Raw genomic sequence first — 21,688 nt, forward strand, 5'->3', positions numbered from 1 at the left:
ATCAATATAGAAAAAACACATTTTTTTATGATGTGAGGTGAAACTTTTTTTATTTTTCATGTTACATATTAGGTGTGTCAACGCAGGGTATACATGTACAAACGTAATTTGTCCAAAAATACATCAAACTGAACTTAGACTTGACTACAAATCAGAAAAAAAAGACTACCTCTCCAGAAAATTTGTTCCTCCACGTTAATCTCTTTGTCTTCTCCTAGTTTGTTTTAAACTAATCTGGTTGAGTTCCACCTAGAGTACGATCTAACAAGCACTTGACGGGTATAGACATACCATAGAAAACACACAAATACATTCATCACCATCGTCTAGAAAGGTTCAACACACCCCTTCCTAATAAACTACAGTCAAAGTCACTGAGAATGATGAAAATCGAAACGCAACATCATTTCATTTGCCTGAAATGTGCGTCGGCTGCAGCCTGGAAAGCTACCACACTTCCATAGCATAGATGCAGGAGATAATTCAACAGAGAGGTTGGTATTAAAATCAAGTCTGAGAGTTTTGTATTGAAATGATCATAACAGTATAAATGCTGTATTTGTCTCTTCTTTTTCAACTGAACCCGTGGTACTGTCTGCCCTCTTGGAAGATAAAACCGACAAACTGACATCATGTGAGTTTTATCTAACAGATTGCTGAAATAAACCTCTGTATAAAATATAAACTCTGAAACTTGCACTACAGTATTCTAGATTTATGTAACCTGTTTTTCATAAAGATGTCTATAGCCTATATATAAAGCCCAACTTCAGAGCCGTGCTCGCCACTATCAACACATCTGAGAAGAATGGACGCTGTCAATCAGGCCTCGACTTCTGAACTCACGCTTAACGCCATTTTGTACCTTGCAAATGACAGGCTCTTAGCTCCTGAAAGGTACAATGGGTTTGTAGGAGAGTGAGGAGTTGGGCCTAACAGTTGGTATGTCATCTTTGCCTGTATACTCTGTATACTCTGTATGTGGCCCTAATCCTCTTCCATACTCTTGGAACAATACGGAAGAGGATTAGGGCCACACATGTGAAAAATGTATTTGAGTTCTGAGTTTAAAGTCAGAACTCTAAGAAAAAAGTCAGAACTCAGAATTCTGTCTTTAAGATCAAGTCTTTTTTCTCAGAATTCTGACTTTAAGCTCAAGGTAAATTCATGGTTTCTGCGGTGTGCCCGGTGTTCACTGTCATTATTCTCAGAATTCTGTCATTATCCTCAGAATTTAAACTCAGAATTCTGTCATTATTCTCAGAATTCTGTCATTATCCTCAGAATTTAAACTCAGAATTCTGTCATTATTCTCAGAATTCTGTCTTTTTTCTCAGAATTCTGTCATTATTCTCAGAATTCTGTCTTTTTATCAGAATTCTGACTTTATTCTCAGAATTATGACTTAAAATTCTGACTTTAAACTCAGAAGTCTGACTTTAGGCTCAGAATTATGACGTTATTCTCAGAACTCTGACTTAAAATTCTGACTTTAAACTCAGAAGTCTGACTTTAAACTCAAGAATTGACTTTATTCTCATAATTCTGATTTTTCTCAGAAGTCTGACTTTAATCTCAGAATTCAGATATTAAACTCAGAATTGTGACTTTATTCTCAGAATTCTGACTTTAAATTCTAATTTTAAACTCAGAAGTCTGACTTTATTCTCAGAATTCTGACTTTAAATTCTGACTTTAAACTCAGAAGCCTGACTTTTTTTCTCAGAAATCTGACTTTAAATTCTGACTTTAAACTCAGAATTCTGACTTTGAAATCTGACTTTAAACTCAGAACTAAAACAACGTTTTCACGTGGCCCTCATCCTCTTCCGTAGAAAAGAGAAGTTGACTCCCTGTGACATGAAACTGAACCGCAGCAGCAGCAGAGTGGCTGAACCTTCTCGCATCTCAGTCTTGTGACATTGACAGAAACTTTCATCAAAAACAAACTTGGTGACCTCTCAAAAAAATTCCCAGTCGGATTACTTCAAATAGACGTTTCAATGACACATATACTGTATTTCTTTTTTTTGTTGTGTGTTTGGAATGTACAGTTACATTACAGTGGTATTCTGATTAAAACCCTATGCGACGTTGTCACTGGTCCTCGTCGGCCCCCTATTGTGTCTCTCAAACGAGAAAGAGACCATCCTGTTGACCAGGTAATCCAGTAGCAATATGGCCTCATTCAGCTGTCATCTGATTGGTCGATTCAGGTCAGCGGACCAATCAGCAGGTACACAACCCATATAGGCACTATGCAACCACATCAAAAAAATAAAATAAAGTTATTCGGTCATAACAATATATTGTGAATATATAATTCTATCTATAAAACAAAAGCCCTCTTGTGGCTCCTATTTCTAATACGTACAGTAGTCTAAATGTAAATAATGTATGACAAAATCTAACATAACAAATTAGTAATCCCGTAATAATAACATGTATACAATCTCTTATTAACATACTGTGATGAGAAAAAATATGCAAACCTCCAGAGAATTTGTTGCTTTTTGGGCCAAACTGAAGCAAGAGAAAACTGGAAGGTTAGTGAGCAGATGGTCACTGGTTTGAGTTTCCAAAAGAGACGGGGAGAGTCTCTAGAATCCCTCAACAGCCACAGTCACAGTGCCTTAAAGCAAGGCACTGAACTGAACAGAAGACAGTGGTTGTGCGTCTCCCTTCCTCACCCGGCTACAACTCCTCCACACCAACAAAAGGTTACTGCTTTTTCGTGCGCAGGCCAACAGCCGCCATCCTGCTCCCATCATGCTCCATGCTGACGATGGACCGTTCATCACTGCTCATTTTCCAGGCTAATTTTCTCACAGAACTCCACAGAAACATTAGGCAACGGCTGATGAATGAGCAATTATAAATGTGAAGGTTGATGGAAGCAGGATGATGGCTATGGGCTGTTCAGCTTGTTCATTACCTGGACACCAATTCAATATGGAGCAGGTCTTTTAGAACACAACAGGCAGTGTTTAAAAACTTATCTTAAAAAGTAGCTCCGTTACAAAGTTACCGTTTATTAAAGAAACTCTTTAGAGTACTTTTGCATTACCCACTTCAAAATCATGCTGTAGCAATATGGCTTGTGCTGCCAAGTGTGTTGTCCATGATAGTTTTAAAATGCAATGCAAGATGATTGCTCTGTTTTTACAGATCAAGCTGACTTAGATTGCAATTAGCAGCATGTTGTCTTCACAACATGATGCAGGAGTTTCACTGTTTTGTAATTTTTATGAAAAATTTGCACCAACAAAAATGAAACAATATGAAAGAAAAATAACATTTTAATTTTTTTTTTTTAAAAAGGAACTAATAACAGATTGCAAGAATTGAAAAGTACTTTAACTTCAACACTGCTAATAAGAGAGGAAAACAAAAACATATCAATTTGGGCTCACTTACTTTTTGACAACAGTCAATTTATTTGTTACTTAAAAACTGAAAAAGCAGTAATCCTTTTGAACCATTTGTTACGATAAATCATGGCTTATCTACTTAAGTATAATCAAATACTTACTCTACTTAAAATGACCCAAATAATGACAAATTAGCAGGGGGTTCACATATTTTCCCTCATCACTGTAAAATATGATAAATGCAAAGGCATATTCCAAAGTTAACAGTACAAATATCAGAGAAACACTAGCAAAGAGGGAGATATAGTAACGAGTAGTGAGATTATAATGATGTAGAATAGAGGTGATACTATGAGAGCAACCTGGATTTGCAACGTGTAAGATTTTTTTTTGTTTGTTTTGCTTGTACTTCAAACGTCGCCACGCATGACATATTTCTGTGGCAACTGCAAAACAGTCATTGCGTCTCTCGCTCCCTCTCTCTCTCTCTCTCTCTCTCACTCACTTTCTCTCTCTTTCTCTCTCTCTCTCTCTCTCAGTACAAACCCACGTTCCCCCACTCCACCAGGTACTGCACCTTCCCGTCTGGCGTGACGCGTCTCGCCAAGATCCTCACCGCCTCCCCCCCTCCCCAGCTCCTGGCCACTGTCCCGTCCCCTCCGCCTCCCACCCCACCTCCATCTCCTCCTCCTCCGCCTCCTCCCCCACCTCCATCTCCACCCCCCCCTCCACCCATGCCGGCCTGATACGGAGCCAGGTCACGTAGGAGGAGGGAGGGGCAGGGCTCCAGCTGCTTCTGGCCCGGCTGGTGTTGGTGTTGGTGTTGGTGTTGGTGTTGGTGATGTTGGTGTTGGTGTTGGTGGTTGGTCTGGTGGTTGTTTTGGTGGTTGTGGTGGTGCTGGTGGTTGTGGTGGTGGTGGTGATGGTGGTGATGGTTGCCGTTGGAGTTGAGGGAGTACGGGAGGCAGGGTGGTGGTACTCTGCAGGTGTCCTCCACACTAGGAAAGATGGGGGAGAGGGAAGCAGAAGAGAGAGAGAAAGAGAGGAATTGATTCATCCAGGTGTATTTCATGGTCTGATTGTCAGTAATGGGTTTTAATTATGAAGAAACATACTGTACTACCAGATTTGTATTGCAATACTGTTTAAATGTATGCAGCAAAAACACTGCTGTAGACAAAAATTAGGCTTTAAAAAGCTTTGTCAGACGGAGACAGATACCTTGTTAATCAGTTACCATGTTAAGTTATGTATTTCTTCTGATGGATCAATAAATCCATCAACAGAAATAAACTATCCTTACATTTAACTGTCTAAACTATCCTCACATATTGCCTAATAAATATAACAGTAAAAAAATGACCATAGGAATCTAGCTTTTAAAATTGAAAAACTGGAATAGGTCTAAAAGCTGTCATAAAAATTCATGTAAGAAATTAACTGCATTTAAATCAAGCAAATCTCTATAACCACATTACAGCATAGGACACAGCTGCAAATATTGTCTTTTACCTATACATTATGGTAATATTTTAACCAATCAGAGCTGTTGTCATAGTTAACATAGATCAAGTATGACAAATTACATTATACCCCAACTGCTTAACCCTCAGTCAAATGTGTTTTAATGCAACTCCAAAAAGAAACTGACTTTTACCGCCAAGGGTACTTCAGTCAATAAAGAGGAAAACGGAACATAAAACACTGAAATAACATTTGGATCGGCTGTAGCACTGCCTGCTCTGTGCTGCACAAATGTTCCTAGGTGTGAGTTTTTGTGTGTGTGGTGCGAAGCGTCCTGGGGAAGTCGGGCTGGAAGCCAGACTGGGAGCGACTGCAGGCTCGGCCAGTCTGGCACTGCCACCTAGAGGAGGCTGCACACAACTGCACAACATTTCTGATGATGTTCTGCATTGTTGAGTGACTTCAGTGTTTCTCACAGGTTGTCAGTTTACTTCAGCGGCGTAGGGGATGAAGAGAGGGGTTACTGCTGACTTATTGACATTTAGCATTACTATTAATGTACTGGAACAAAGAAGAAAAACAGAGAGTGCTACAAAAATTGTGTAAAGTGTCAAAAAAAAACCTACTAAAGACGGTGTTCTGTGGTATGTAACTGAATGAAACAAAAGGGAGCTTCAAACAATTCAAAAAAGTCCATTTTGAACATGAATTGTTTGAAGCTCCCTGAGGAAAGCCAATGCCGAAATGCATTGGAGTGTTGTAACTGTTTTTAAATGTCTCTACATGAGCCCATAAAATAAAGGCTTTTTAAAGTTTCTCGAAGAAGAGTGCCTTGTAGGCTACTTCTGTTTCACTATTAATATATTTTTCCACTCTTCATTATTGTGTTGTATCTCTTTATTTATCTTCTTATCTTGTGAAGCACTTATTGCAATCTTGCACCAAAGGTGCTATATAAATAAAGTTTGACTGACTGATTTCCTTCGGCAACCCCAGTAACTCATATCTTTTCAGGCACTAAAGTCTCTCAATCTAGTATAGGTTAATGGTATCCCAACAGCAGCTGTTATACTTCCATCTGATTATCAAGGCTTAATTTCAAACTGTCTCCCCATTCAGTTTGTTGGAAGAGACACCGCAACTCAAAGGAGAATACATGTGCTGCATCACAGGTGCAATGAATTATGGTCATTGTAGTTCACCAACATGTTTTAGGTGCTTGGCAGTATTAAACCTATATTGTTTAAAAACTACATTGTTAAGAATCGTTGGCTTCATGCAAAACAGCACCCGAAATAAATCCAAAACCAAAATTTACTTTGGCGGGCCAGCCAAATATTAACATTGTGTAGGAAACACCTGACACCTGACCTGACTCTTGTTTGGTGAAATTAGAGGACTCAAAAGTCTGGAGTTCATCATGTCAGAATTAGAAATCACAGAGGCCTTGTGTTTTACTCCTGATGTTGTCAGGTCATGAAATCCTGATGACATCATTTTGAAATGCTGAAGCTGCTGCATCAACACAAATATCCATCATGCACTGTCAGAAAAAAGCACTTTATCTCTGTACCTTTGTACCTCTTGTACCAAAAGATACAACTCTGTACCCTTTTTTTCTGAAAGTGTAGGGTTTGTTGTTTATTTTTCACAAATACTTTCAAGGCCCGTGGGAACCCTGTTTTCTGTGAAAGATTAGAAAGCGGGGGGACTAATCGCAGCTACTCCATGGCCAACGGTGAAATACTGTGGTTGAACACAGCAGCTCCCAGGTGTGAATGCGTGTAAGCGTATAAATGTGATGCAGGCGCTGTTGGTGAAGAGCATGATGGATGGCCGACACCTGTTGTAGTGATGGAGAGTCCTGGAGAGTGCAGTGTTTCCGTTGTAAGTGGGGTGGTACAGGGCAAACATCCGCTTGGGAGGAGAGCTGTGGAGGAGATACACACATGATGGAAAACAGTGTATGACAACATTAATCAAAACAACATATGCATCCAAATCCTTCTTGTTTCAGAAGAGTAGAAACGATTGCCAGTCAGTGAAAAGCTGCTGATTCAAGCACCTCCCAAACCAACCAGTAACAAATCACGACAGAAACAAACCCACAGCACGGTACAACGCTCCTCACCCCAAGTTGAGCTCCTCCTCTGACTTCCTGGAGTTGTAGAGACTGGCCCCGCCCACGTAGCCATGGCAACATGGCAGCAGCTCAATGGGGTTGGCAGCGACTGGGGGTGGACAAGCCTGGGCACAGGAGAAACACACTGATCAGCTCGTGTTTGGATGCCAACATCATCACAGGAGCCAATCAAGCACTGATACTTCAGCGCTCAGTCATGCGTAAAGTTAATTCTGCAGGTGGTACTTCCAGTTTCCTTCTGAATACCTCGAGATACGGGTTTTACACACCGAATGTGAGTGTTTAGATGTATTAAAAGAGAGCATGCAAAGAATTACAATTAGTACACTTTAGAGTCAGTGTACGTCTTGTCCATTTTCTTGTTTTTCTGGCATTCAGGAGCTTGAAACCTCACATGCATCATCTCTACCTTCCTGCACCGCCTGTGGGCAGATATGAGCAGATGTCTATAATGGCACACAAATAACATGATGGATATGAGTAACGATATCCTATGGCTCATCAGGCATAACGGTGGGGTGTCCTGCTTAAATGTATCACCTCCACGGCACACCTTATGGAGCTGGCTGGTAAGTGAGGTACCGGCTCACAACCCGTGACAAGCAAAAACATCAGAGCGTCATCAGAGCCATCTATCACCGAGGCGTCAGCTGGCGGGACACAACCTTAAAGTTTTAGCATTCTTCATCGCTGGACTGTGACATACGGCACCGCGCTGGCCCATATCATTTCCTTTTCTAGCATTACTGATAGGATGGCAGGTTATTATTCGGTGGCCTTAGTCGGTGTCTGTGCCTTTAAATGGATGTGCTCCGTCAACGCTGCACTGTCAAAGTGCCAGCGCCACCTGGCCAAACTGTAATCGACTGCAAAGTGCACTTGGAAGCGCTCCCAGGCTACACATATCAGCATTCCTTCCCCACTCACTTTCCCCCCACTATAACCAACCTGCTCCCTCCAAGATGGCCGGAGATTAGCATCAATCAGTGGGGCACAATGAGCCCGGACGTGCTGGAGCGAAAACAAGCGCTCTGTGAAGCGCATTGTTCCAGGATTACCGCATGTGCCCGTATGCGCATCCAGAGCGTGGTGTAGGAGGATACACTACAATGTGCATTCACGGTTCAGAATACGGAGTAAAAATAGTAACCGCGACATGTGACGTTGCCAGATTCAGCGTGCGCCGCCGGGGAGTTGGGTTTGATGATCACGATACATGTGGCGTTGAACCGCAGATGCTGATGAAACACACGAGGAGGTTTTAATACAACAAAGTGCGTGCGGAGCGGAAGCGTTTGAACGAAACATCTTGACTGAGCCAAAAACGCACGCCACCCCATCTGTAACGTGACACCATCCGCTGACCATAGACGCCAAAGTGTTACCAGGTATTTGCACATACAGAAACAACAGCAGAAATACAGCTGAGGGGCGTTGAGCTGGGTGCACAGACAGATCTGGACTGCGAAATGAAGCTTAATCACAGTGTTTGACTGACAGCTCATTTGGATAGCAGTGAGCCTTTGCCTGGCCACATAAAAAACAAAACAAACAAACAAAAAATACATAAATCAGAGAGGGCAGGTGAGGTCTCGATGTGCCCCCCCCCCCCCCCCGCCTCAATGTGAGACAGAAGCACTGACCTGTGTCTCCATGATGCGGCGCTTTGATTTACGCGACTCTGGCCCCCCCGCTCTCCTCTGGCAGGGCAGTGACAGCGGGCTGAGGTGCACACATACACACACATAAATAGACACACACACACACACAAACACACACACACAGAAAGAGCTCCGGTGAATAACCTGCAGTGCAGTTGTGTGTGTGTGTGTGTGTGTGTGTGTGTGTGTCAGCCTACTGAGAGGTGTAAAATACGAGATGAGAGCAGGGAGCTGATATATGTTTGTGACAGGACTCAAATCATGAATTCATGCGGTAGTAACAAATCTGAAATATATGCAACCAAACATCATCACCAGAACGGTGTGACAAGTATGAATAGTATGAAAAAAAAAAAAAAACACTCCTCCCCTATACCTTCCTCTCCCCCATAAATCAACCCCCTCCCCCCCTCCCCTACCTTCCTCTTCTACTTGCAGCTTGCTTAAAAAAAAAAAACTTTTCTGTCTTAATTTCTTTAGCTATCATTATTTTATCATACAAGAACAATGTAGGAACAGGTAGGTAAATCTATTGTCTGGAAAGTGTCACTTAAGACCGTTGCACTTCTTACTGGTTGCTTATTAAGTTGGGGATGTATGAATTTAAAGCGGGGATAACTTTAGAAATGTGTAATCTAATATTTCACATGGGTTTACACTCTTGGACGCTCCGTGTTCACAGTGAAAAGGTGAAAATTGTACTGTTTGTTGTATTTTGAAAAAAATAGTCAAAACAAGGTGAGTTTGTGATGTAGAAAGCTGATTTTACTGGAGTTGACCAATCATCTTTTCATGATTGTTTTGGGCAGGGGAGGGGGCGGAGCCACTAGTGCTGCCAGCCAATCAGAGCCAATCAGAGCTTTCTGGCTGCTAGAAACGCCCCCAAACCAGACTGTAGCTCTTCAGGTGAGAGAGGGGCACTAGAGAATAAACTACTAGAAATATTCAGAAATTATTTTCACTTTAAAAAGCTTCACAGTTGTGATTTATAGACTCTAGGATAATGATATAATATTGTCGGAAAAGCACAAAATACACACTCTTCCCTTTAGGATTATTCTACTGCATTTCATTGTAATTCACTCTGGATAGCAGCACTAGCTAAATGCTAAAAATGTAAATGATTTAAAATTAAAATTGTCTATGAAATCTGCTGAAGACTGCCGGACACGTGCACATGCATGTGCACACACTGCACACACACTCATGCATGCGCACACATAAGCCCACATGGGATTTTATACTCTTTTAAGAGAATATTAGACACCGATACATTCGCCGGCATATGAAAATTGCAGCCCTTTGATTCCTCAGTTAATTGTTCATGCGTAATGACTCTCCGCCCGGTGGGGATCCCAGGACTCTTATTGAGATAAGAGTTGAAAAGAGAGACGTTGTCCTTCCTCTGACCTTCTCCGGTGCGTGATGTTGATAGGTGGGTCAGTGATGAGGGGCGACGAATCAGATGTGAGCGGAGGCGGGGCTCGGACCTGGAGCCCGAAAAGACACTTCTTCTTCTTGATCTCCTTTCCGGAGACGAATCTGGGCAAAACACAAAAGAAACACATATACATTTACAACTTGTACAACAGATACAATGAGACTGGTCTGGTGTTGAGTCTTAAACTTTGTGTATTTTTGATTACTCCTCTTTGAAGCTAATACAGACTGTATAGTTGTGTAACAATATGTACTTATTCTCCTTATCAAAATGTACTTTCAGAACATTTCAAAGGTACTGGCTGTGTGATTAACTACACATAATTAGAGCAAGCTGAGCCTCCAGAAATCAGCAATTTTGTGACTGCAAGGTTTTATGCAAAATGCCATAAAAATTAACTGAAAAGCAATTTCCCTAGACTGCTTATTGTGATAAAATACCAAGGACTTGTGTCCTTTGCTAAATGGATGTGAGGAGTCGTTCAGCACATAAGACAAACAACACAGAATCAGGTATTTTGACTGCAGATATGAGCGAAAAGTGTGAAATTCTGCCGGGTCTGATTTGCAGATACACGGTGCCGGCAATGAGCCTCTTTATTCAAAGTCACAGATTCACCTACACATTTCTGTCTGTGTGCCCGGTATTATATCCTATGGAGCGCTAAGGAGTGTTCCTCTATTCATGGAGTGCTATTCATCAATCCGGTCATGTGTGGCCCGTGTTTATTCTTCTCATCATATGCAACGACTTACCTGTCCTTGTGGGAGTTCAGAGCGTTGAGGAGATTGTGACAGCGGTCTTGCCTTGGTGTGTCAGAGAGCTGGGGGACAGGCAGGAATGAAAATCAAAGTTGTGTTTACACAGCGGATGGCCATCGAGACAGAAAACCTTTAATGCATACGGTAATTTTCTTTTGCATTCGCTGACAGAAATAATTTTGATATGGAAAATAACTTGTTGCAGCTATGACTGAAACACTCCGCCTGCTGTCATAATATGTCATGAGAAGGCAAACAATACATTCCAATTCAGCATTTAAAAGCAGATTAAAGGGGAACTCCACTCAAGGGAGGAATCAGACATGGATGGGAGACGCTCAGAAAATCCCCAGTCACCTTTACCTTCATCTTTCTCTATGGAGCGACTTCACACTTCACACCAAATGGCATCGTATCTTTGAAGCTCAGCTCTCTGGTTTGTGAAAGACTTATTCATGTTTACAAATATTGATCAGACTGTCCCAGATCATAGGAATACCATATACAATTCTCGAATTGAGCGGCGTTCCCCTTTAAGTTTTACTCGGAGGTTCAACTTTTTAACTTTAAGTTTTATTTCAATGAGTGGTTAATAGGCTTTAAGTCGCAAATACAAAATGGCTGGCAGCATTTCACATCATTTCATCATGGTACTTAAATGGGGAAATATCAATACCGCGCCTAGGAGCAACGAGTCCCAATTCTCATTGGTGAAGGACAGGATTTCATGGTCAAAATCAAAGTATTTCCTCTTGCAGCACAGGGAGAGATGGTAGAGCACCAAATGAGCCAGATCCACCCTGTATTTAAAATTAAAACACGACAAGAATAAGACAAAAAAAAACAGCTAAAGTTAAGAAAAACCTAAAAAAAAGTCTAGTTTGATACAACACACGTGGTGTCAGTAAGTAATGTGTTGCTGTGTTGTAAAGTAACACAAATGCATTTTGTGTTGGAAATGACGCATCCTTCAAAATGTGATAGATGAAAAATAAGAAATCAATACAAGCTCTTGATTGTCTTTCTGGTGTTTCATACTGTGCTGTCAGATAACAAACGTGATGTTTAGTTGTGAGCAGTGTTGTAGTGTTGTTGACATTGTTGTTGTTCTGCTGTATAACGTCACCAGGTCATGGGAAGTCTCTGGATGGTCTCTGGTCCATTTGCACATACTGAGCACTGGAACTGATAAAACCTAAAACAGACACACATGGAAAACGGTTTTAGCCAAAGAAAACAGACATGTATATCTATTCCACCACAATACAGCAAACTGTGAGAACTGTTTTAGCCAAAAAATGAGAATACCATTTTCCTCCTTATTGGAGTTTTGTTGCCATTTAGTTTCCAAATCAGCTGTGATCTTGATTTTTTTTCTTGTGTATTTTTGTTTTTAGGTGAGATGTTTTACAAGCCCGTTTTTTTTATTTTTATTCTAACAATAAATTGTTAATGGCAATTGCACAATCTGTACATTTTTCTCCTCTTTCATAGCATGCTAACTCTGTGAAAACTGTTTTCCACCTTGTTTTTTTTTATCATTTCGTTTCAGTTATTCAAATCATTTGTGATATTGATGTTTCGCCTTTCTCTCTTTAGAGGTAAGATGCTTTACAAGTCTTTTGTTTTGTTTTTTTTAACCTCACTTGCACAATCTCTTAACGTGTCTCTTCTTTGGTTGTAATATCATTTTATATATGAAAAGAAATAATCCTGAACTAAAATACACAGACAGGAGTATCTGTTCCACTATAACAACACGCCATTCCACATGACCCTGAAGCTGAGCTCATACCGTAACAACATTATATGCATCTCTCTTTTTCTATGCATCTGTATGTTGAAGGTCACTGTGAAAGATGAAGCACAGACAGTATGACGGCAGCACACGCTTACTATTCCCACTGTGAACTCAGTCTTCACTCTTCCTCCATCACCTGCTCAGCAGATGTTGTAACAATCCGGCCTCGTTCTACCTGACTGTCAATCTAAATTTAATCCCTCCTATTTTCCCTCCTCAGACAGGTTCAGCAATAACGCAGTGTCAGGATGGGCGTAAAAACCCAGCCGGCTAACACAGATGGTTAATGACAATAATAACTTAATGGATGGATACATTTTATTACACGCATGAGATGCAGCATATCAACTGCACTGCGATCAGCGACGAGCGTATCCGCGCAGCTTCATTTCCACATTACTACTGTCATTTGAAGGGTGACATGCATCGTCTGCTGTCTATCACTGTCTCCTTGCACTGTATGTGACGAGCTCTTGTCCTTGTCCCTCGTGTCAATCAGCACATTTACATGCACACTAATAATTCAATCTCAACCCGATTAAGCCAATTCTCCGAATACTGAAACTGTCATGTAAACGCCTTCATCTGATTATCTTAATCGGAGTGAGGTCATAATCAGAGTCAACATAACCCGGTTAACACACTTCTGTGATTTCTGTTCAATCTAACCCAGATGTTTTATTTACAAAGCAAACAACATGGTGCAGTGCAGCGGAGCGGCAAACCGATCATTAAATGAATCCATGTAAACAGAGTTATTAGAGAAACCGCATTACTTCGAACCATGTAAACGTAATAGAAAATATTGCCTTAAACTGATTACTCCCAGTAATCCGAGTATTGGTGTACACGTAAACATATTTAGTGTGTACTGTATTACTCTGCAAGTTGTCAATGTGCCTCTGCACCAATGCCACCGAGATAAATTCCTGTACATTTGTTGCACTCGGAGAATGAAGAAGTTCTGATTTGATTATACAGAAACAACAAACAGCCACAGTAACGCTGTGTAACTCACCTGTCCCCGTACAGTAACGGTTTGGTTAGACACTGTGTGCAGGCTTCGTGGAACCACTGGCCACAGCTTCCACACTGCAACATCTTCAGGTTCCACCTGCAGTTAACAATGAGAAACATCAAACACACTAATGAACTGACATGTCTAACATCTGTGGGTCACCTGATGAGTTTATATGTATACATAATTGAGGGAGCAAGGCTGAAGACTGCAGTCACCAGGTGTCAGCTTCTACTGGGTCTAACAAACAAGGATATTACAGTCGTGGTGGGGAGGGGTTTGTTTTGATCTATTTTGGTGCCAGATGGGTGGGGTTTGCCACACAGGACAATACAATGACTGCAAGAAAGTTTAGCCCGTCATAGGAAAGTATTAAAAAGTCTATTTTGTCTACTTTTGTGTGATTGACAACTTACCTGACACTATCTGAGTTGCCCTGATGTGGAAACCCCACTCATCTAACACTCCAATCAAGTTAAAACAAACTCTAAGAATTACTGCAGATACTATTTGACGCATGTCTCACTTAGTACTTATTCTCACTTAATCTGCAAATATGCCAGAATATGACATTGACATGAATGACAACAAGCACTGAAAGAATTTTTCTGATGCACCACTAATACCAAAGAGTATACGTTCAAACTGAAACTGGCCTCCGCAGCGTCACTCACTCTCCAGGTCCGGCACAGTAGCAGTAACACTGCTGCTGATTGGTCAGGTGCTGCGGGTCCCAGTCTAAAGAAGACAGCTGATAGGGGAGCCGGAGTTTCATGAACTGCATGAGTCGGGCGAAGCGTCCGCGTTTGAGGGCCCCACCTCTCTGAAACACAATTTGGACAGGACCCGATTGGTCGGTGAACCCTCCAATCACTGTCATGTCAGAGCAACCAGGGAGACAGATTACATTTTGTGGGGAACGGTCCAGAAAAAGCAATTCGTCTCATTTTATTGTAGGTCAGCTGTGAGAGATAGCGTCTAAGACAGAGGAAGTCTGGACAATGAGATACGGACATTGACCGATTGACAATTAACCGAGGTGCTTTCTCATCTCACGTCTACAGAACTGGAGCACGCCAGATTGATTGACTTTAAATGGACTTCTCTCGACTTCACTGTAGTTTTTCAGTATCATAACTATTGATTGGCCATGATTTCTCAGACACAATGTAGAACATCTAATACTGGAGTCAATACTGAGGGAATTAGTGCGCTTTTGCCTCGGATAAACCCGTTACCCGTACACAACAAATGTAGCGGCAGCGGAGCCTGATATATTCGACTGGATCTCTCCCATATTACATACTGAATGTTTTTTTTCCCCGGGGTGTGAGAAGGAGAGATTAGCAGCCTGACCTTGGTTGCGACTGCAAAGACACATTGCCGACATATCCACGAATCGCTGTCAGCTTCCGGTTCGATGGTTGGCGTGTGGCACTCTGGATGATAACCTGTAATGGGAGGAGGAGACCGAGCGTTTAATTCGCGCTTACAGGACACAGACAGCCAGAGTGACAATAACAGCAGAGTACCTCCGTGTTCAGCGCTCCGGTGCCGTTTGTCTGTGCAGTACGCAAAACCATTTCACTTCACCGTTTGCATTTAAGAGGATGAGCGTAGGCTATTTGTCCGTTCACTCTCAATACCAGATGTCTGAATGGACTTTATTATAGGAGTGATTATCAACCGGTGGACCACAGCCTTATTCTGAACTAGAGCTGAGCAAAAAAACATCAAAATCACAACATGAACTTCTGCAATTTCCAAATCGCAGAGGCTGCAATGAATTCCTTAAGAGAGAGTTTGGTCCAAACTGGATTTCTAAACAAGGTGTTTCAGAGCTGCTAGAATCTTTGGTCCATGAATCAAAACTTTTCATCATACTCAGGTAAATCCTGCCCACTGAAATCTATTTTAAAGTTCTAAAGAAATTTATGGGAAGAAAAACTTGTGATGACATGAATCGCAGTTTAAAATCACAATTGCTATATTCTATCCAATAATCACAATTCGATTTTTTGTCAATATCTTTCAGCCTTATTCTGATTCACATGCCAGTAGCGGTTTGTCACAGTCTCTTGTGCTTGTGTGTCCTGGTGCTGAGTGTGTGTTTCTATGACATCTTTCCAGTGGCACGACACCTGAGTTTCCCTCTGGGATTAATAAAGTATATTTCATCTCATCATAATCCTGCTGTACTTTTATATTAATAACAGGTCCCAGCGACGGCGTTTTGGGGCCTTTAAGTCTATGAATAGAGCTCCAAGTCTATGAATATCTCACTGATTTTCATTTTCACTCGTGTCAGGAAGCATGTGCAACAATTCATCAACCACCATGAATTATCTTAGGCCATGTGGATTCCTGGTTGTGGATTTTTTATCCCCCCTCCATAAAGAGCAATGTTGTTATTTAACGGACTGTCAAAACTTCACCAAGGTCAGGTTTGTGTCCCGGTGCAAACCCAGTGGAGAACCACTGCTTGACAGTTGATGAGTCGTGCTTCCTTACCGTGGCGACATTTAAGACAATTTATGAGGGGTTCTTTAAGAGGCGGGGCGTCACAAATACAGCAAACTTCTTCCACTCCAGCAGCGACTGAAGAGGGAGAGAGACAGAGGAACAGACACAGAGAGAGAGAGAGAGAGAGAGAGAAAGGGGGAAGAAGAAGAAGGAGAAAGAAAGTGAACGTGTGATAAAGAGAGGGAGAGAGCAGTCAACAGCATTAATTTATGTATATTGATTCACATCCTTGCCACCTCATTGATTTCAATGTCTCCTGCACCCTTTCAGAATTCACTTCATTTGACGGGCGGATATTCAGCTGGTCCTAACAAGCGGCCCACTTCCCCTCACTTGATGCTAGCCGGAGTGGGGGCGCCATTTCCCTGAGGAGTCATTAGGCTAATAAATTCATAAATGCGCTCTAATACACCAATTACACCTAAAAGTGCCCCCATCAGAATAGTCGGAGCACTCGGCATCGTAACCTTGAACATAACAGTAATTGCTTTTTTGCGTTTTTTTCTTGGACTACAAAGCAATTCAGAGAGCTGAAAGACAGAGAGAGAGAGAGAAAGAACATCATGGGTAAAGTGCACAAAATGAAAAAGGAAAACTTTTAGGGTGAAAGAAACAGAAAAGTATTCTCTCATAGTTTCCTTCAACTCCACAGGGGGAAAGTTTCAGAAAGGAAAACAAATACCTTTAGCATGAGTTAAGCTCAGCATCTGTGCATTCTGTGTCAATAGCACACAAACGATGAGCATTTCCTCAAACACTACGAAATAGAAAGTACCCAACAGGAAACGATTTACTTTTCTAGCCGAGGGAAAGAAAAAAAAAAGATAGATAGAGAGTTCTTCTTACAAGAGTGAATGTCCTTTCTTAGGACCCAGAACTCCGAGTTGTCCTCAAATCTCACCAGACAACATTGCTTGACTCCATCTACCTGAGAGGGAGATAGCAAGTGAGCGGAATGATTGACAAAACTAAATGGAAGTCTTTTCAAATCCAGGCGCACACACTCAGTGACTCACAAAGACACACACACACAGGCTGCATACACACTCCCCTCTCTCTCTCTCTCCCTCTCTCTCACACACACACACACACACACTCTCTCAAGCATGCACGAGTGCTTGTGCACACACATCCACACACGCACTTACTCTTTTCACATTGCCGAGGTACAGTAGTCCATCACTCCATCGAGCTAACACATCATCTCCTTCACTTACTCCCCCCATCCTGAGGAGAAAGAGAGAGAGGAGAGGAGAGAGAGAGGAGAGAGAGAGGAGAGAGAGAGAGAGAGAGAGCAGGGCTCATGTGAAATGGAAATCCGATTTATTCGCTGAATACTTTGCTGCCATTGCTGACAGAGGGTTTATGGCCCCGGCGTTCGCCTGGCTCTCCGGCAGCCAGGCTCGATGCAAGGGGTTAAATTCCCCCCTCAGACTGAGCATAGCGACAGCCTGTATCCACCAGATTGAAAGATGAGAGTGAGTACACAACCAGAGAGCAAGACAAATGATTACCGCACACATGACCAAACACACACACACACGCACACACACACAAACCACTGCATGATGACTGCTGCAATACAGTTTGATTGAATGAGCAAACATCACTGTACGGCTACTTGAGGCATCTGCCATGCACTTTGGTGTTGTCTTTCCTCTCCGAAACACACTAAAAACTACAAACTTGAATGGATATATGGGATGACTGTGCAGGCATAATCTCTGCACACTGAGCATTTGTTCCAGTGCATGCACTCAAGTCAAGACACACACAGGATATATACCTTTGTAGCCTTTGCGAATCAATAAAAAAAAAATCAAGGCAAACGTACAGTGAGCTGGCCGGTAACGGGTACCTGTCAAGTCGAACTCCTTTCTGTCGGGGTCACAGCGATTCCTGGGCAGGCTGGACATGAAATGCTCTCATCTGCTGTGTATCTCCGGTGCCCAATTACTGCCCGCTCGGATGCGCAGCCTGCGTGTTCGCAAAAAGTGGCTGATGTGCATGTATGTCCCTGTCCGTGCCAAGCGCCTGTGTCAGTCAAGCCGTCAAGCTGGAGCGGGGGGGGGTAGGAGAGGGGGGGAGAAGGCGACTGTCCGTCCGTCTCAGCCTAGTTTGTCCGTCCTCCGCGATGCCGTTTCGTCATGTTCCCGTCGCTTTTGCTCTCTTCCCCCCTCTCCACCACCACCTACTGATGCTATTAAGGCGCGTTTGTCAGAGCAGCACCAGAATCAAGCCGCCAGAGACGCCATCATCCCTGCCTCTCTCTCGACCGACTTGTTGTGACGCAGACATAAAACACCGAGATAGAGTGGGAGGGAGATATAGATAGAGGGGGATCCGGAGGGGTGGGGAGGGGGGATACAGGGCGAGAACACCTTCCCCGTCCGAGGAATTGACCCTAAATCGTTATGACAAGGTGGGCTTGTGTTGTCTTTGAGGAGGGAGGGAAGGCGGCGCGCTAAAAGCCAGCGGAAGCAGCGCGCGCAGCGGCAGAGGCCAATTAAGTGGCCAATTAGTGAGTTTACCCGCCTCATTAATTGGTCCCAAAGAAGAAGGGCCAGCCTGTAAGTTTAGGAAGCCCATGGAGAAAAGTTTTCAAACTGAGATCCCCAAGCAAGCAGCGCCAACCGCTTTATCCTGCGGTTATCAATATTATTTATCAACCTATCGCTTACTGGCCTTTACTTATTTTTGGGGGTGTGAGTTTCTGTTTCTTTGTCAAAACGGAATCTTTTAGAGGTATTAGGACATTATATTACCCCTAAAGAAAAATAATGATAGCCACCCTAAAATCAGGTTTAGAAGGACACAATACTCATATCACCGCAAAACTGTAGAGATTCAATATTTGGGATATTACAGGAATCTTATAGCCTAGTGAGATGAATAAAATTTACCATAAAGTACGATAAGGTCACTATTGAGCACCACAGACACACCCCAAAATCCTATAGGAATATTTTGGTGATTTTTCCTTGTGAATAGCTACACATGCATATGTTTTTTCTTTTCGCAAATTCTGACAGAAAATAACTTACTGGAATCAGAAACTTTCCAGGTACCGTGTGCAGGAAACAATGAAGGCCATCTCCAAAGCAGGCTAACAGTTTCCACATGTGCAGGACAGATGTGACATTCAGAGGGTCATCTCTTCCCACGTGCCGTTCCAGCCCGTAATGTCTGACGGAATCACCAAAATATTCATACAAAGCAAGTAAGCCTGTTTACACCAATGACTTATAGTTTCCTCATCACACTATTCATAAAACTTAATATACTTGTCTCAAACAGCCCTGTGTAAGAACGTGATAATGAGTTAGTAATCCCAAAATGCACCGCGTTTAAGTCATATGTTAATTTGAATAATTTAGAATAAGAGGAAATATATTCATTGTGTGTGCTCATCGTTACATTCAACACCAAGATACAATTGATTTGCGAATAGGCTACATGGCCCAGTCAGTATGAATCGATTCAATGCAAAAAAAAGTTACTAATAAGTAGCAATGTCAAATTAAGCATAATTAGTGTTTTATTGCGAAATATTTCTACAGATAGGCCTTTACCTCACAGTGAAGTTGTATTAGAAGGATACAACGCCTGTGTTGTTTTGATTACAGGCAGATGGACTCAGCCCAACTAAAGGTTTTGTTTGTTTGTATTTTCTCGGTTTGTATCTCTGGCTGTTTATTTATGTCTCAGGCAGAATTCACACCAGTCAAGCGTGTGGTAACACTGTTGTGTGGTTCAAAATGGCCCCTGGCACAATAAAAACTGATGAAGTGTCAGTTTCAAACTGGCACCGCTAGGTGGCGAGCAGACACTACACCTCCAGTACCACCATCTATCAGTCTGCAGAACCCATCTAGGCCGAAGTTTGGCAGAAACAAGTCTTCCTCTCTTGGTGACAGGCGATATGATATGATATGATATGATATGATATGATATGATATGATATGATATGATTGGATTCGATAAAATTAGATTAGATTAGATTAGATTAGATTAGATTAGATTAGATTATGATATGTAAAATCTACTGCCTGTACATTATATCTCATGCACTGTGTCTTTGTGCTGTCTTCTGTCATCTTGCAGGTCTGCCATGTGTTTCAGTACTGTGAGATTCTTCAAGTTGTCAATATGTCTCTGCATCAATGTCACCACTGTAAATTCCTGTGCATTTAAAGCACTTGGCCATCAAAGTGATATGACAGCTGCTGTAATCAGAGTGGCAGGGAGGCCTAGTGGTTAGACAGACCGTCCCATCCATCCCTACAACAGCCGATGTACAACAACAACGACAACGTCAACGACAACGACAACAACAACAGACATGTGAGTCAAACAGTCCTTGAGCAAGGCAGCAGGAGCTCCCTCAATGAGAGTCATTCTCTATAAGAGCCTCGGCTAATGACTCAAAGGTGGGAGTGAGGCATGACACTGTTAAGGTTGGTTGAAGCAGTGTGTGTCCATCAGGAGTCGTCCTGTCCCTCCAGGGAGCATCAGTGTCATGAGACTGAAGGGTTGAGACAAACAGATATGAACTCTCTGTGAGCTGCTGCCTCGCAAACGAACCTGTGCTGGAGACGAGCTGAAAGAAAATCAGTTGCATAAACATATATAAACATATGTATACTGTATGTGGTTCTTTAAACACGTTCCTTAGATCTGTGGTTCTCAACTTGGGGGTCAGGACCCACCGGGGGGTCGTGAGATGATTTATGAGGTAGGAAAAAAAACCATTTGTACTATACAAATTGATTATTGTGTCAATTTTTTCTGATTTTTCCCTAATTTTCTCATGAAGTATTGAATAGTTTTCAGCCTCTAGGCTTCCTCTGGTTATTAATCAGGTGAAACAACCTGAAAAGGGAAAATCACACTTTGGTTGAACTGTTCACCAGTCTGAATACAGCCTGTGACGGGGGTCACAAGTAGACATCACTTTGCTTTAAGGGGTCCTGAGCCAAAAAGGTTGAGAACCTCTGCCTTAGATCATTTGAGCAGGTCAGGGATTGGCCTTTATTAACCAGCACTATGGATATATATGAGCTTGTGATAATAACTCACCTATGTGGAAATGAGTGGACAGAGGATTAGTTGGAGTTTTAGACTTACAGAGTGAAGACATTTTTACCAAGTGAGATCATTTTGGCCCATCCTCACTTCTTCAACAGGCTAGTTTAGGGTTAGGACTTGGGTTGTTAAAACTGGAGTTAGGATTAAGGTTTAGGTTTGGTAAGGGATAACGTTAATTTAGGAGTAGGATTTATGTTTAGGTTCGGGTAAGGGTTAAATTAAGGTTAATTCAGTATTAGGATTTGGGTTTAGGGTGAAGAATAGAATTAGGATTAGGCTAGGTAATGGTTAAGGTTAAATTCAAGATTAGGATTTGGGTTCAGGGTTAAGATTGGAATTAAGATTAGGTTTAGGTAACAGTTAGGGTTAGGCAGATAGTGGTGAGGCTAGAGGTTAATGGTTAGGGACTGAATGAAT

General features: G+C 42.1%; 1 protein-coding gene across 1 annotated transcript; it reads right to left on the reverse strand.

Moving 5' to 3' along the window:
- Window positions 1-3,552: 3,552 nt before the first annotated feature.
- On the reverse strand, window positions 3,553-18,137 carry phf1 (PHD finger protein 1). The gene is made up of 15 exons (XM_071521994.1): window positions 18,042-18,137; window positions 17,332-17,410; window positions 17,030-17,111; window positions 16,172-16,258; window positions 15,017-15,111; window positions 14,335-14,483; window positions 13,661-13,756; window positions 11,968-12,036; window positions 11,518-11,641; window positions 10,836-10,903; window positions 10,050-10,181; window positions 8,622-8,700; window positions 6,967-7,082; window positions 6,679-6,765; window positions 3,553-4,369 (listed from the first exon to the last, which is right to left on the reverse strand). Exons 2-15 carry the CDS (start codon window positions 17,407-17,409, stop codon window positions 3,907-3,909), a joined length of 1,725 nt encoding a protein of 574 aa, XP_071378095.1. The 5' UTR covers window position 17,410; window positions 18,042-18,137; the 3' UTR covers window positions 3,553-3,906.
- Window positions 18,138-21,688: the final 3,551 nt, after the last annotated feature.

Source organism: Centroberyx affinis, unplaced genomic scaffold (assembly GCF_046629955.1).
Source record: "Centroberyx affinis isolate AG114_WGS23_722 - 3 ecotype Tasmania unplaced genomic scaffold, CSIRO-AGI_Caff_v1 ptg000948l_1, whole genome shotgun sequence".
NCBI classification, from domain to species: domain Eukaryota; kingdom Metazoa; phylum Chordata; class Actinopteri; order Beryciformes; family Berycidae; genus Centroberyx; species Centroberyx affinis.

What these genes read in the sequence shown, in the direction of transcription:
- phf1 (XM_071521994.1), bottom strand. Translation starts at nt 17,409, where the DNA reads ATGGGGGGAGTAAGTGAAGGAGATGATGTGTTAGCTCGATGGAGTGAT. An exon ending in TCTTTGCAGTCGCAACCAAG is followed by an intron (nt 14,484 to 15,016) that starts GTCAGGCTGCTA and finishes ATTGTGTTTCAG; the next exon opens with AGAGGTGGGGCCCTCAAACG. An exon ending in AACATCACGCACCGGAGAAG is followed by an intron (nt 8,701 to 10,049) that starts GTCAGAGGAAGG and finishes TGTGCACCTCAG; the next exon opens with CCCGCTGTCACTGCCCTGCC.